Below are 16,229 nucleotides of genomic sequence, written 5' to 3'. Positions count from 1 at the left end.
TTGGAGAACATCTCCTGGGGGGACGCTCTTTGGAGAACGCTGCCCGGTGGCTTTCCTGCAAATGGGCTGGGCCTGCCAAAGGCCATTCCCTGTCCAATTCTTCTTCTTTACTCTTTCAGAAAAAGACTGTTCATTTTTGTTCTTTTCATAGACCCATACTTCAGATGTCTTGTGACTATGAAGTGACTAAAACGTTAAGATATTTTATTCCAGATAGCTAAGGCCTTGTTGGGTTTTTCCCTCCTGCAGCATAAATTGCAGAATAGTTAAGAGAGCAGGGAGGGAATAATAAAGAGAACCTTCTGGAGAAGAGATGAACAAAGAGAAAACATTTCACTCCCACTGTATTCCCAGGAACTCGTGCCTAATTGTGAACAGCCATCCTTTGGGTGTAGACAAAGATTCCCCCTCGCCCTGCAACTTGGTTTCCTGTGTCCTGGGAGTTTACCAAGGTAGAGGGTTGGGAAGTGGCCTCTGCATCATCACAACGTGCTCACATCTCCTTTCTTTGCTTTTAATCAGTGGCCCCAAGTGACAAGAGCTTGCCCATCAGTGAGGTGGGGGAAGAATTCCTCCATGCATTTCTGGATGAGCAAGTCCTCCCCTCAGCATCTGGTACCGGGGTCTGGCAAGCCGCATCTGGCGCGATGTCCTCTTTCCACTCTCTTTTCTTTGGTACTACGCTTAGTGCAGGCATTTTAAGGAAGTTGATGCATGAACTCTTGTCAGCATGGGGCTTGCCAGGCTGCAGGAAGATGGTGGAATGGGGACATGCTTCCACACCTGAGTCCATCCCTTAACTAGTCACAGATGAAAAGTGGCAACAACAGCCTTAGCTTAAGGTGGGGTTGGTCAGTTGGCCCTTTCCTTGAACTAGGATTTCCATCCTCCACCATGTTGTTATGTCATTTGAAACGTTAAAATGTAGACTTTAAGGAACTAGGCTTCATTAGCTTCAAAATTAAAAAAAAAAAAGAGAGACACCAAAAGAAGATGGAGCTTAATAAAGTTTGGGGCTGGCACAGCCTTTTATTTTTTTTCAGAAGTGAATAATTGAAATGAGAATAGCTTTGAAATGGACATTTCTCTTAATCGCAATATTTTATTTAAGCCTTGACTACGATAGAGTTAATATGAGGACATATAGGTTACCAGGGTGATTGGCATGATGTCAAGGCATAAAAATGACTGAACCAGGTGGTATCAGAAGTGTAATTAAGCCATCCATTAACCAGAATCAGAGCTAAGGCCCAGGCAGCAAAAGGAAATGGGAGACTCAGGGTTAAAAATGGGTTCTGTCTTTCCCTTATTTGTATAATCCTCCTTCCTCCTTAGTTTAATGAGACCAATCTGCCCTGTTTGAAATTAAAATGTCAAAGATCCATTTGAAATGAGCTAATGCAGAAAACTGGCTGATGCTGTGAACTGAATTCAGAGGCTCAAAGTCCTTGAGTTATAAGCATGGGCCAATACAATACTTTTTCAAAAATAAAATGAAATCCTTCAAGTGCAAAAGCCCAGAGTGTATTTGTGCAGGGGAGGCTTATGCATGATCCATTTCCTAAATTCACACATTGTAGCTTTTCAGACAAAGCTGCTCCCTGGCTGCCTTCTCTCCATCTTTGCACAAAAAGGGATGAAGCTTAACGTTTTCTCGGTGGAAAGTTTGTGGGGGTGGTCATAATAAATGCACTTGCATTTCTGATTAGGCTCAGGAGGTGGGCCTTTCTGTGGAATTCCATTCTTTAGCCTTCCTTGTCACAGAAGGAAATGTACAATGTCACCTCTGACAGAGTCGGTAATGACAAAAACCATAACTTACACGTGGAGAGAGCTTTTAATGATTTCAAAGCATTTTCACATCTGGTATTTCATTTGCTGCTCATACCAAGCCTGTGAAATAAATAAAGCAGGTACTGTTGCCCCCAATGTCCAGATGAGGAAACAGTCATGGAGAGACCAGGGATTTCCTGAAGGTCACCCAGTTCATTAGCACAATGGCTGGAACTGGAGTCCAGGTGTTCTTTCCTCTGCTCTCTGCCTGTCCCCGTTAACACAGTGAATGTCCCAGGGAGCAGAAGTGAGGGTTGGGGGCCAGGCAGTGGTTAATCCTGAGTATGGACTGAGGGCAGTTGGCAGGGGGAGTTTCATCAGATCGTGACCTCTCAAAGGCCTTGCTCCTTACCGCTCACCAGCGTCAAGGTTGTCGTTGAGATGCTGTTAGCTATCGAAGGCTGAGTCATTGATCCCTTCCTAAGAGCCCTGCTTAGAAATCATGTTTGTGAGTCGTCATGTAGGTGACAAGTAGAATCATTTGTCAGGCTGCTTGTTTGATTTGTCCATTGTTGTCTCAAGTTCTTAACTTGGAGAACTAGACTTAGACGTAATTGTTTCTAGGCTCATCCCCAGGGTAGATGAGATGGCAAACCCTCTTGGCCCCATGAGTTGAGCTTGCTTTCTTTAGATGCCCATATAGGCAACAGGCCCTGACCCCTGCTCCAGAAGCCCCCAGCCCTGGTACACACATACCTAATATCACCAGGGCAACACAGTACCCCTCCTCTTTCATGCCCAGGACACAGTCTGTGGCTGTTTTGTGGTTCCTTGTTCACACAATCATGGGGTACCGTGGTGGAGACACAGTTTAACTGGGCCCAATGCCTGCAACCTCGGAGGACGGGCCTGGCTGCTAGCCCCACATTCACTCCATTGGGATGTAATCAAATGAATCTTCCCATCAGACGCCAAGGGTAAGGCAAAGCCTGCCTCAGCAGTGGTTCTTTCTCTTTCAGAGTAATCTCCATAAAGAACTACCACCCGAAGATAAGGATCATCACGCAGATGCTGCAATATCACAACAAGGTAGGGCAGGGAGAGCCCATCCCCGGCTCCAACATGCGCGTGTGGGCCCAGTCTCTTCTCCCTCCCGGTATGCCACAGCACGCGCATGCCTGCACGCACACGTGCGCATACAACCATGCCATCCAAAGGCCTGGAAAAAGAGGGTGGTGGGTAAAAGCATCCTTTGGGACGTTTCTTCAGTCAAATATCTTGTTTGCAATTGGTCATTGGAAGGAAGCTCCTTCGCGTATTGATTCATTCATTCAGGAACCATCTCTTGGACCCCTAGGTTCGGACATATTAATGCATTCTTAGATCCCATTCCAACAACTTCCATTTTTTATGTGCTGCACTCATTTCTTTAGTTGGTATTTACTATCTCCTATGTGGTCAACAACTGCCTGACCCCTAACCCCCCGTGGACATGGTGAAGGAGAAGTCTTACTCGGTGCCTTCAAGGATTTAGCAGTCAAGGTATAGACAGTGTCCCAGGCAAGTGATAGGCCTTTTCTGTCTGAGGCCAGGTGAACTCTGGGGAATGGAGCACACCTTGGGTAGCAAAGGAAGCACATGGCATTCTTAGATTCAAGATGAGAATTGCGTGGTTGAATTCAGGAAAATAATTGGCTATGTAGAGATTAAACATAGTTTATAGTTTATACAAAGATTGGAAAGAAAGCAAACAATGGAGTCTATGTTTTTCCCAGAGTCCAGTCTCTCATTCAGAGGCAATGCTCCTTCACTCGGATGGAGATTAAACTCCCAGGAAAACAGCTTTGGGGGAGGGAAGGTGGCACCTTTCTCTGTTTGATGTGGAACCAGTTATCCCCTTAATGAGGCTTAGAAATGGAAGCTTCTCATACCTGGAACCAGGTGTCCTGTCTGAGCACAATAACTCCCTGCTGGGTTATGAGTGAGAGTGTGTCCCATCTTCCAGGCCATATTCCCTATGAAATAGGCAGCCAGGTGACCCAGAGAAGACCCCGTTTTGCCAAATGTGTCAGTGCCATGCCATTATTTCTTAATTGCTGGCAAGTGCTGCCCCATTTTGCTGTGTGGAGGCCCATCAGAGGCTGTTGTTGAGTGGAGCCTGCTGTCAGTGACTGGCCTACCACTCGGGTCTGCTGCCCACTGCCAACCGTTGCCCAACCCTCAGCAGGTGGTTCCACTGCAGAAAGTATTGCGCTCCAGCCAGTGGGTTTGGTGATGGGCACCCAAGGTCACATTGTCCTGTACGTCTCTGGAAAACCCAAGGACACTGAAGAGATAAAGTGAGGATATTGGTAACTCACAAGCATCAGTCTGGAGAAGTTTTTTGACAGCAGCCCCGTTGGTGGAGGTGAATTCTATTAGCAAGGCTGTGGCTGGTGACAGCTCCTGAGGCAATGAACTTTCCTTCTTTCATTCGTGATTTGAAATTTCATTTAGTGTGGGAGTGCTTTAAGCTGTTGTTTAGATTTTTTGGCTGAATTTAGATTGAATAGGAAAATTAATGTTGTATGTTTAGAAAGGGATGTCAGTTCCTTTTTTCTCCTTCCAATGAGTGCTGATGGAGCATCTTCAAGAAATTAAGGAGGATTTCAGCTATGTGATTCTTGTCAAACTCAAAGTAGCTCAGCGGACCTAATATCCATATGGCACCTGGTCAGTATTCATGAGATCGTGGCAAGCTGAATTCATTTACAAACCTCTACGTTACAGTTATTCAGAAACAATGACGAAGACATCAACTGATCATCCAGGAATATTTGCTTAAAACACATTTTGTTTAGAACCACCCTAATCTATTTGGTTTTTAGAGTTAGGCAAAAATCACTTACGAGACTTTTCCCCTGTAAGGTTAGTAAGGTTTCAAGGGACAGAGTGACTTTGACACGGGGCCTTTTTCTCCATTATTTCATTTCTCTCTTCTAGAGAAAGAACAGAAAGTTGACTGGTCATTATTTGTCATCTCATTCCTTGTAGAATTGCAAATCGACATTCTTCATCTTGCTTTACAATTTTGGTCTATTTCCTGAGGTCCTCCTAACCTACCCTTTTAGTATGTTTTTCTCCCTCTTCCCTTATAATTATTTTTCTTCCACTCTTGGTACTTCTCTTGGTACTTCCTCTTCATCCATGAGTAAATGTCCAGAGCATTCCACCTGTAAAACTTGCTTTCAGGAAAGAACGTGGTATGTGCGTGTAAACATATGTCATTGTAACATATTCTAAGAGATAGTTAATTTCATAATTGGATGTAAGACCAAAAATATAAAGAATTTCAATCCCTGATGACCTAACGATGGTGCTATTCTAGAATCTAGAGGGATGTGGGGAAGCTGCCTGCTTTCTCTCCATGTAAAATTGGTCCTGAGTTTGTCATCATAATAATCTCAGACATTGGTGTCATTTTGTATGGTTTTAAAAGAGCTTTGACATCCATTATCCAATTTAGTCCTCATTGACCATCTGTGCATTTTAGCATCCCCATGTGACTTCAGACCGGGGTTCTAAGCTCTGTCTTGGACAGAGCAGCTCTTGTGGGTACAACTCATGGTCACTTGGCAGCCAGTGGACTAAGAGACATACCTGCCATCTGCCACCTTCTCTTTAAATAGAAACACAGCCCGTTGAACCAAACTGTGGTTCCTCAGAAGGAACCTATATACAGAAGGACCTATATTCTCCCGAGTGGACCTGTTTAATATCACTAGAATTCATGGAGAGAAACACTCTCAGCCGAGCCATTTCTGAACATGGAAAGAATATGGTGATGGTGCAGGACATTTTTCTGATTTGAATACACATGGCTTGAATCTCTTCCTTGAAAGAATGGTCTGTGACATCTTGGAAAAGTGTCACTCCTGACGATTTAGCGGTTACTGGATTTTTTTTTTTTTTTTTTTTTTTTTTTTTTTTTTTTACCCCAGCAGACTGCCTTGGTCTCTGAACTGGAAGTCAACTCCTAATGGCCCAATGGAGATGCAAGTTCTTTGAGCTTTCTCATTATAAACGCTTACACTTGGGCAGTAGTGTTGAAGTGAATTCTCTGAAGTGACCCTCTTTGTTCCTCTTGGTGGCTTCCCCACAGCTGTAGTTGTAGTGAGAGGTGGAACTGGGGCTGGGATTCATGTCTCCTGGTCTTCCAGCCTGTTTTCACAGTCCTTCTTCTTGGCATCAGGAGTGGCCCAGTAGCAAATTCTCGGGAGCCCTGTCTGGTAGACCCTCATCAGCGGTCGGATTCTCCAGATGAGAGAAGGTTTACCCATAGATTCCCATGCAGCAAGGCGGGCATTTTCCACTGGACCCACATTGCCCTCAAATGAAAAAAAGATAGTGTTGCCAGAAACAAAATTTGAGTGGCTGGGTCCGTCTCCTCTCTTTGTTTCATGCACACTTCTGGTCCCAGCCTCCGGCACAGCTTTCGCAGTTCCTGCCTCGCAATTGGAGAAGATCCGGGGGCCACAAAAGGAGGCTGTAGCAGCCTGAGAAATGAGACAAATGACTTTCCTGTGTAATAACATGTGACCTACGTCTAAGGAACTAGAATCGGATGAGGCCATGAGGGACCCAAGACCTAAGAGCCTGGGCGTCATACCCTGGATGGCACATGGGGATGCGAGGGACCCTGTCGAAAAGGTTTTCTTTGTGTGTGTGAAGGTGCCATGAAGGTTATGTGGTGTCTGCCTGGAGTATGGACCACCCAAATCTCCTTTCACACTGGATGATTTCATTGTTCATTACTTAGATTTAATTACTCCTCATTCTTCTCAGATGATGTTAATCAAATGGATATTTCTTCACTTCGACTGATATATTGTTCTCTATGATGTCAGGGAAGTAGAGGGGAAAGTGGCCTTCTTAAGCCAGGAAAGAGCAGGGAGGGAAATGAGGAAAAGAGCGGGGCTAGTTGCTGGGTTGAGTATACGATGTGAAGGAGGTCTGCGACACTCAGCTTGACAGAAATTGCCATCTGCTACGGCCCACACACGGGACTATTTTAACTGTGCTCTCATCAGGAAGGATCCAGTCATCTCTCCCAGGAGTAAACTGCTGGGTGAGGACTCATGAGATTCTCACAGAACTAGATTTTGCAAGAAGGAATTTCACAGTGGTATTTCTGAAAGCAGAGCATGAAGCCATTGGACCTGCCCTTTGTTTCCACGATAGTCTTTTCATTTTCTTCTAGTACAATTATGTATACTGTCCTGCTAGGGAAAGGGCTGTCCTTGGGGCTCCTCCTGTTTGCTGATACCTGGAGGGAGAGGAGAATTTCAGAGCCATAGAGTCTTGGCATTTGCAGGAACCTAGAGAATATTCTTACCCAACCTCCCATGTAAAGCAAAAAGTCTTTCTACTGAGACTTGGAGAAATACTGACTGAGTTTTAGGGACGAACTTTGTATTTTTGGAGGCTGTCTCCTTCATTTATTACACCAATTGCATCTTTAGAAATACCCTTTATAAACAAGCAAAAAAAAAAAAAAAGCTTTCTTGCAATGTACTCCAGTCTGTCCTAATTCTGGCCCCTGGAACAAAGCCAGACAAGCCTAATCTCTTCATCACAGTAGCACCTAGATATTCAGAGGTAACCATCCCATCTTCCTCATCTCCCTTCTTCAGGCCAAATACTGATGGCTCTCTTAATTGTTCCTCAAAATGTTTTCCAGAACCTACACCTCTCTTTGCGCTAGCCATTTTTCTCGGGAAGTTATTCATATTATCAGCTTCCCTTCTTAAATTTGACTCTAATGACTGGATCAGGTACTCTGGAACTAGCCTGACCAGTTCACAACAGAATGAAACATTCATTTCCCTTGATCTGGAGATGATTTTGAATTTGTGTAATTGATTTTTCTTAACCTAAGGGCCGTACTTGACATTAAGGCCTTTTCAGTCTTTTCTGGTTGGTTTTGCCCATTTTTCCAACTCTGGAAATCTTTGCGAATCTTGATGCTTTTATCCAGGATATCATCTATGATGCTCTACTTCATGCCACTTAAAAATAATCTGATGAGCTTTCCTCTGGGCCCTAATCTCAGCATCTGACCTAACTGTTGAATAGGATCAGTTCACCTGCAAGAGATTGTAATGTGTCTACATTGTGAGTTGCCTGATGATTTAGGGTAGTGCTTCTCAGAGTGTGGTTCCCAGCTCAGCAGCTCAGCATCAACTCGTTAGAAATGCAGATTCTCCAGCCTCACCCCACACCCACTGAATCAGAAACTGGGGGAGGGGTCAGCAACATGTGTGTTCAAACCCTCCAGGTGATTCTGATGCCTGCTTGAGCTTAGGAGCCACTGATCTGGAGTATGGAGAAGGCAGATAAAAAAAGAAATGCGATAGTCTAATAGTGTTAGCATCTATTTGAGGAGCCAATTAATGAACGGCCTAGCCAGACATCCTACTAGCACGGGCCCATGTGTCTGTCACAAGGGGAGTTTCCCCTCTGGGCTTGAGTTGGCTAAAGGACAAACCGGAGGGGAGGACTTGGGCTTGGTAGGTGCAGAAGCAATGTTCCAGAGAGACTGAAGTCTGATGAAGGCAAGAATTGAGTGAAACATGGAACACCAGACCCAGGCAAGGCAAAGAAAGGACAAACCTGGATGACCTTGAGCAGTTGGGCAATGCTGCATTTCCCAGAGGAGATTTTAAACAATTGAACATTTAACAAAGTAAGGTCTCATACCTGTTTTTCTTCCCACAGGCCCATCTGCTAAACATCCCAAGCTGGAACTGGAAAGAGGGTGATGATGCAATCTGCCTTGCAGAGCTGAAGCTGGGGTTCATAGCCCAGAGCTGCCTGGCTCAGGGCCTCTCCACCATGCTCGCCAACCTCTTCTCCATGAGGTCATTCATAAAGGTAACGTCTTGTCCTATTAGAGCACATTAGCCTCGGATTCAATTTGTCGTGGGGTTGAGTAGAGAGCACAGTTTAAACTCAAAACAGATCGACGGGCTTTAACCACTTTGGTTAAGGAGAAATTCCTTGTTACAGATTTGGGCAAGAGGCCAACTTCTTTCAAAATTATGTTTTTATTTTTATTTGGCACATCCACGGCCATTAAATGATTGTTCAAAGCACAATCCTCTCTTTTTTTAGATAAACCACATGTTTATCTATCAACAAAGCCTCCGCTGTTAAAACAAAAATATGATTTATATACATTCCATATGGCACCAGAGTGCCTAAAGAAAAGAATTATCATTTTGCTCTTTTACATCAAGTGGCTGGTGGACCTCTCACTGTGTGGATAAATGCAGACCATGTGTTTGTGCTGAAGCCCAAACCCCAACAACATAATTCATTTATTTATTTCTGCACAATCAAGGAGGCCAGCAGGGCTGACATGCTACGGTTATTTGAATGGAGAGTGAGAGGATGAACGGAGCCCTCGGCAGCGGCGCCCTTTCCACCGTGAGACAGGCCGTCTGGATATGCTCATCTCCTTGTCAGCCAGTTCACCCTGCAGAGCTGCCTGGGCAGCCACTCTAAAGTGGCCCCTGCCTGCTGGACCAGCTCAGATAAAGGAAGGCCCACCTCTTTCCACACAGGCCAGGGCAGGCGTGTTTCCAGGACACTGGGTTGAGGGTCCAGTCTCCTACTAAGAGGGCTCTTGTGCAGGAGAATGAGAATAAGGATAAAAGTCCTCATCCTTGGATGGTTCTCAGCCTAGACAGTCAAAGTGGAAACCAGTGCAGTCAAACCCATCTCGTTTGGGTCTTTCTGATTTGGCCTTCATGACCATCAGCTCAGGATCTGGGCTTACATCCTCCGCCCTGATATTCCTTTACTCACATTTCACTTTCTGAATGAGTAGTGGTTGAGGTGGGAAATTAATGAGTTACCAGGAGGTCATGCAGAGGGGGCCAGAAGCTCTGAAATCAAAGGTCTCAGATGTCCAGGCTTTGGCGGCCATTGTTGCTGTATCCACCACGAGAATAAGGTCTTTGGTGGAGAAGGCCATGGCCTTGGAAGCCGTGAGAGGCATGGCTGATGGACTACCTCCGCATTTGTGCTCACGCTGGCCCTTCCCAAGTTGTGTCACTTGGAGAAGGATACCTCTCTAGGTCCTTACCTGTTGTACCCCCCAATGTACACTATTTAGCCAATGTGAAATTAACGTTACGTAAAAGAGCAAACCGTTTTTGAGTTGTTTCAATCACTTTAGCAGTAGATGCCTCGATTAAAATATTCTTCTAGTCATTTCTGTAGTTGGGGTCTTGTAGTGTGCCCAGAGACCCCAACTACACTGACCTGCTGGCTCAGACCCAGCTCACAAGTGAGGACTTTGCATTCCTTTACATGTCTTCTTTAATCCAGGCTGCTATTCCCCTGCCTGGATGAAACTGAATGTAGACAAAACGGAGGGGGCAAGGAGGTCCGTGGCACTGGACTTAGAGACACGCCCAAAAGCCAGATATAAGCCTGTCTCCCAGAGCTCTTATATTCAACACAAGGAGTCCAGACCCAGGATAAAGGAGTAGGAGGTCCTCTGGCTCATTCAACCAAGCTCTGGTCGCTTCCTCCAGAACATAATTGCCCACAAGACCAGGCACACTGTCTGAGGACCTGGGCTCAACTTCCTCATGTCGATGTGACACAGCCTTGGCAGGGTCCTACCTCACATGGGGCATGTGACATGCTTATGTTTTGATTTTGTGGTGCCTGCATGGAAACTAGAGCTGCCTGTCAGGCAAATGAATAAAATGGATGTGATGCTGATTCTTCAGCGTTATTACCAGCAGAGAGAAAGAACTTCTGTCCAATTTCCCTCAAGACCCTGAAGTGCCTCACCTCTGCAGCCAAGGACATCCCTTCCAGCCCAGCCAATCCCACTGCCAAGTTCCCATTTAGGAAGAGCCTGTGGGAGAGGCCTGGCTAGCCCTGGCGTAACTGAAAACACATTTCCCTCCCAGGTTTATGTTACCATGTTATTTCTGTCCGAGGCCAACTCCTCTGTGTTTGGAGAGAGCTCTCTGCATATAGACTTATGACATTCAGGTGGTCTTTGTGCTGGAATTCACCAGGCGCATGACCTGGAAATATCAAGGCTTCCCATCGTATATTTTTTTCATTTAAAATAGGGACAGTCTTAAGCACATGCTCTCCATTTAATAGTGTCATCTCTGGGCAATTACCCTCCAAATCTCAGCTCCTCGTCTCTTTTGGGTCATAAAGAACACCATAACGATGTTCTCCTTGGACCATTCCAGGGGTCACAAAGTCCTTGTTTTTATTCGGGGGGCAGATGGAAAAGGAAATCTATAAATGGATTATTGTTTACAGAAATTACTTTCTTCTTAAGTGTTCCCCATGACCTATGGCAAAGAATTCATCAGCGCTTCAGTGGGGTCAGGCAGATGTATTAGGATGGAGGGAGATGGGATGGGGCTTTGGCAGCATTTGACCCCTTGAGAACATTTTGTGTTTCTCCCTGTCCCTTGCCCTGGGCAGGTACCGTGTTGGATTCTTGGTTTAGCAGAATGCACTGGACTCTGTCCATACTGAAAGAAGAAGAAAGAGGAATGCGACTGAAACAGTGATGATATAACATAGGCAGAAGCAGAAAGACTGGTCTTTTAGTGTCAAGACGGAAGGTGAGGGGGAGAAAGCTCAACCAAAGGGAGAGGAACTACTGGTATATAGCAGTTACAAAAGCCAGCCAACCCAGAGGAACCAGGAAACATGGCGGAGCACTTCCTTATCCCCTCACCCTACAGCCCCAACTTATTGTGCCTGAAAGCCTCGCTCCCATATTGGATATGTCATCTCTGAATTGATCTAAAATGTTGGGAATCTATATTTTCAGCCCACATCTTTGAGGCTAATGAATTTTTGTGAGGTTTCTAGCTACTGTTCAAGACTTTTTTTTTTTTTTTTCTGGCTACGTGCCCTTAATTTGTTCCACTTAACCTTCAAGGCATGCATTCTACAATGTGTGTGTGTTGGTGTGCTGGGATTGGTTTAACACATCCATGCTAAGTTGATAGCCAATACCTTTGTGAAAGAGGCTCAGGGTGGACACTCAGTGGTCCTCTGGCCCAGTGGCTTGTTGCTTTGACGGGTGAAGTATTTTGTCCAGCAGCACCCAATTTTGCCCTTGAGTTCCTTTAAAGACTGGGAGGCGAATGTTTTGTGACTTATCGGCATCTACATCATCAACCAGACCTGGAACGTACTGTTCATGTACCACTATCTGATCTCCTACCACCCGCCTGTCCTGTCAAGTGAGAATCTTCCTAATTTCTTCCAAGACGATGAACTTACGTAACCTATCTGCCATCACCTCATCTCTGAGGAAGTGGCCACACTTATTCTCTACTTAGTTTCTTCACTTGCATGTAATTTAAGATCCATTGATTCTGTGTGTGTGTGTGTGTGTGTGTGTGTGTGTGTTAGGGTCTTACCATGCAATACTTAGCTTTCCCTCCAACATATCTGGTTTCAAATTGGGGCTTGACGTGCTGTTTTTGTGAATTGTGCTATTATTCTTACTAGGATTAGCTGTCCTTGGACATGGTAAATTGTGTGTGTGGGTGTCGTGTGTGTTTACAGGGGGATTAATTCTTAAAATTTCTTTTTTGGTTTACACTGTCTTCAAATTTAGCACTTTTAAACCATTCTCAGGATTGCCAACTATTTTACCTTTGCTAATCTACAATTTCTCTCTCTCTCTCTCTCTCTCTCTCTCTCTCTCTCTCTCTCTCTCTCTCTCTCTCTCTCTCTCTCACACACACACACACACACACACAGCCTGGAGCATGGCATGCATTCCATAATTATTTCTTGGTTGAGTAAATCAGTTAGGAAAATGGAGAAAATATGTGATGTACTTTTTAGATTTTCCCCTATTTTATAAGATTTGGAATTGTGGGTGAAATGTTACTTAATATTGATCACAACACAGTCTTCTCAGTCACATTTTCTATTTGTGAATGAGGAAGCTCTATGGAAATCAGGCCTGTGTTATTCAGATTGTGTCTTGGCTGAGGTGGACTTTGCTGGCCATAAAAACCAGTTGTTCATTATTGTTATTACCATGTTGAGATAAACTTTCAGCAATACATAATTCTAGCAATAATGTAGCCAAGGGAATCTTTTTTAATACCCTTTATTTTGTGTTTTGTTTATGTGCATATGTATGTTTGTGTATGTATGTATATATATATATATATACATGCACAAAAACATGGTTTAGGATTTGAAAATATAAATTAAGAATCTTTAATAATCGCTGAAAGATATTGGGTCCTAACTATGTGCTAAGCCCTATGCTAAGTGCTTTATATGAATTATCTCATTTAATTCTCACAATGATCCTACCAAAACTTCGCACTATTACTAGTCCTATTTTACAGTGGCACACACTGTGGATTGCAAGAGAAGTTCAGCAACCTCCTTGAAGACATAATGTTGAAATGACAAATTCAGTTGTTCAAACCCAGGCAAATTGGTTCCAGGTGTGTCCTTGGGTCTACCAAGAGGAAATAGGATCAGTGATAAGAGGGAACCTTAGCTAGTGCCATCATATTAGCACAAATCTTAGCTTTGCATAGTTTATTTTATGGAAACTATTGATTCAATGGAGAATCCCCGGGTACCTACCATATTCCAGGCAGTGTGCTGGTCAGACTCGTCCTTGAATCTAGGAGGCACTGATAAGTTTCAGGAAGCTTCTGTTCAGATTGTGATATGTGGGCACATGTTTACACAGCCCCAGCCTGTGAGTCTTGTTGGCCTTTCTCTCTGGTCATCTCTTCAAGGGCAGAAGTTACTGTATCAAGACAGATGAGGAGTGAGCCTAGACAGGAATGACTCAGGTGGAGAAACTAATTCGGCTCCCAAGAAGGAATTGTCATCACACACTGCTGTATTTGGGGGGTAGAGCGAGTTGGCTTAGGTAGGTACTTCTGGAAGACAACAAGCAGTTTTTATTGGCTAATGGGTGTAAGCTCTGCAGGCCGGAGATGTCCACCCAGGTAAGGGAGGCACACTGGAAGCAGGGTTCAACTCTGTGTGGACTGGGGGAGGTGGGTGACGGGATCTCTTAAAGGGGGCCAGCGCCCCAACTGATAAGGCAGGGATCAGGGTTGCTTTCTACTTCCAGGAGAGAACACTTATGGTGCCAGAGTGAAGAGCTTGTCTGACGAAGTAAACACATGTGGTGTGAGTTAGGTGGTGAGATGAAAGTTGGTGCTAATCCCATACCCATGAGCGATGTTACCTTAATCACAGATGGTGTCCTGACAGTGACTTCTACAGATATCCCTCACCAGTGGAGAGTGGCTCCCAGTAGTTACACTCACTTCCTTGGCAATTTTATTCTCGTATAACTTCTAGATATGCAGATGACACCCATTTACGTCTCCACCCAGAATCTCTCCCCTGAACCCAGTATCATCTATTCAACTGCTACTCAGCATCTCTCTTTGAATGTCTCATCTCGTCTCAGACTTAACATATCCGGAATAGAATTCCTGTGCTTTGACCAAAAACTTGTTCTTCCCACATTGCACTATTGCCAATGCCATCCTTCCCATTGCTTAGACTAAAAACGTTGGAGTCATCCTTGACTCCTTTCTTTTTCTGTGTACCACATTTAATTCAGCAGGAAATCCTCTTGGTTCGATTTTCAAAATATGCCCAGAATCTGAGCACTTCTCATCACCTCCATGCTTACTATCAGTTCCAAACCACCATCCTTGTATCTCTTAGAATATTGAACCAGCCTTCGAACTGGTCTCCATGCTCTGATCTTACCCCTCCTGCCCTCCATTCTGTCTTCAATAAACCATCCAGAACAATCCTTCTGAAGCATGAACTAAATCTTGTTACCCCCTGCATATAGCGCTCCATGGCATCTTATCTTACCCGAATAAAGTCCTTACAAAGATCTGTAGATCCTACGCAAGCGGGTTTCTGTGACCTCACCTGCCTCATCTCATAAGTGGTCTTCTGCTCTTTACATCAGCCACACACCCTTTGGCTGGTCTAGGGGCTTCGTGTTTACTAGTCCCTCTGGCTGGAACCCTCTTCCCCTAGGTAGCTGCATGGCTTCCATCCATTAAATCCTCAGGTCTTTGCTCACTGTTAATTTCTCAGTGAGACCTTTCTCTAAAACATTAGAATTACGTTTCCAGAAAGCCATGAAAAACCAACCTTTAATTGAAGTATAAGTGACAAACATAAAAGTGTGCATTAATAAATGGACAGCTTTTTAAATATTCACAAAGTCAACACTCCCTTCTAACCAGGACCCAGATTAAGAAACAGAACATTATCATTACCTCAGGTGCTCCTGGTTTTCATTATTATTATCATTATTATTATTATCATCATCATCATCATCTTATCAGGAGACCATGTATGTCTGGGTCTGTTTCTGGGCTCTCTTGGGGAAAATTCACCTCTCCAAAATGTTGAGTTCTCCAGACTATGAAGATGGTATATCTCTAATAAGGGGGGTGCTTTAGGATACATCAGAGTTCCTGGCAATTTATAGGAAAATCAAGATGAAAGTGACCAAGCTCAAAGAGTTCTTTGGGGCTTCTCAGGCCCCCTACAGGGAACAGAAGTACAAATTCACCATTCTCTAGGAAAGGTCTAGATGTTCTTTTTGGCTTCGTGGGTGAATAAAGTTTCTGTGTGAAAAATACATCAACTGCATTTTAATAATTTGCATCTCTCTGTCCACCACACCTCATATAGCCACACCCTTATCTGCTCTCCCGGCTTCGTCTTTCTCCGTGGCATTTTTTGTTATTGACTCTTTCTCCTGAGACAGTATAATCAGCACTTTGAAGCCCGGGGCTGCTTGCTGAATCCCCAGTGCCTAGAACAGTACCTGACTCATAACAGCCTCATAAATGCATGTTGAATAAATATAAAAATAAATTGGCCTCAGCCTAGCCTGGCCTGTCTTTAATATAGACAGCTGGGTGGGGCCGGGACCAGCAAGTTACCATTTGGGGTGATTTGGGTGCTGAAAACTTCTTCTTTTGCTACTGTACGTGGTTTCCTTGCCAAATACAAGGGCTTTGACTCCATATAGAAACTTGAAATTCAAAGCTTTATAATCCTTGGCGAGCATGCATAGAGGCTGGTTAGATTTGGTTATAAACCATTTTGACTGCCAGAAAATCCAGTCAGTGTGTTGTTTAAATTCACAAATCAAAATAAACACCCATGCATTGAAATGAATTTGCTAAACCTCAGTATCCCATATCCCTTTTGGGTCTACAATATTGTGCAGTCGTCTTTTCTTCCTACTTGAATCTCCTTAGATCATCAGCTCTGCCTGCCTCCCCCAGTGCCTCCCAGTCTGCCCAAGATGACGAATGCCCACCTGAAAGGAAAGCAACTTCCCTGGAAACGTTTTCAAATGAAGAGAGAATTAATCCATG

General features: G+C 44.3%; 1 protein-coding gene across 21 annotated transcripts in view; it reads left to right on the top strand.

The window, feature by feature from the left end:
* KCNMA1 (potassium calcium-activated channel subfamily M alpha 1) overlaps positions 1–16,229 on the top strand; it is a 709,234-nt gene that overhangs the window by 505,670 nt on the left and 187,335 nt on the right. For all 21 annotated transcript variants that reach the window (XM_081075057.1, XM_081075054.1, XM_081075040.1 and 18 more), the window contains 2 exons: positions 2,793–2,862; positions 8,530–8,685. In XM_081075057.1, coding sequence (XP_080931183.1) covers positions 2,793–2,862; positions 8,530–8,685 — 226 coding nt within the window. The remainder of the gene's footprint in view (positions 1–2,792; positions 2,863–8,529; positions 8,686–16,229) is intronic.

Source organism: Rhinolophus hipposideros (genome assembly GCF_964194185.1).
Source record: "Rhinolophus hipposideros genome assembly, chromosome: 15".
In the NCBI taxonomy this organism is placed as follows: domain Eukaryota; kingdom Metazoa; phylum Chordata; class Mammalia; order Chiroptera; family Rhinolophidae; genus Rhinolophus; species Rhinolophus hipposideros.
Note: the sequence above shows the minus strand (reverse complement) of the source record. Positions and strands in the feature narration are given on the sequence as shown.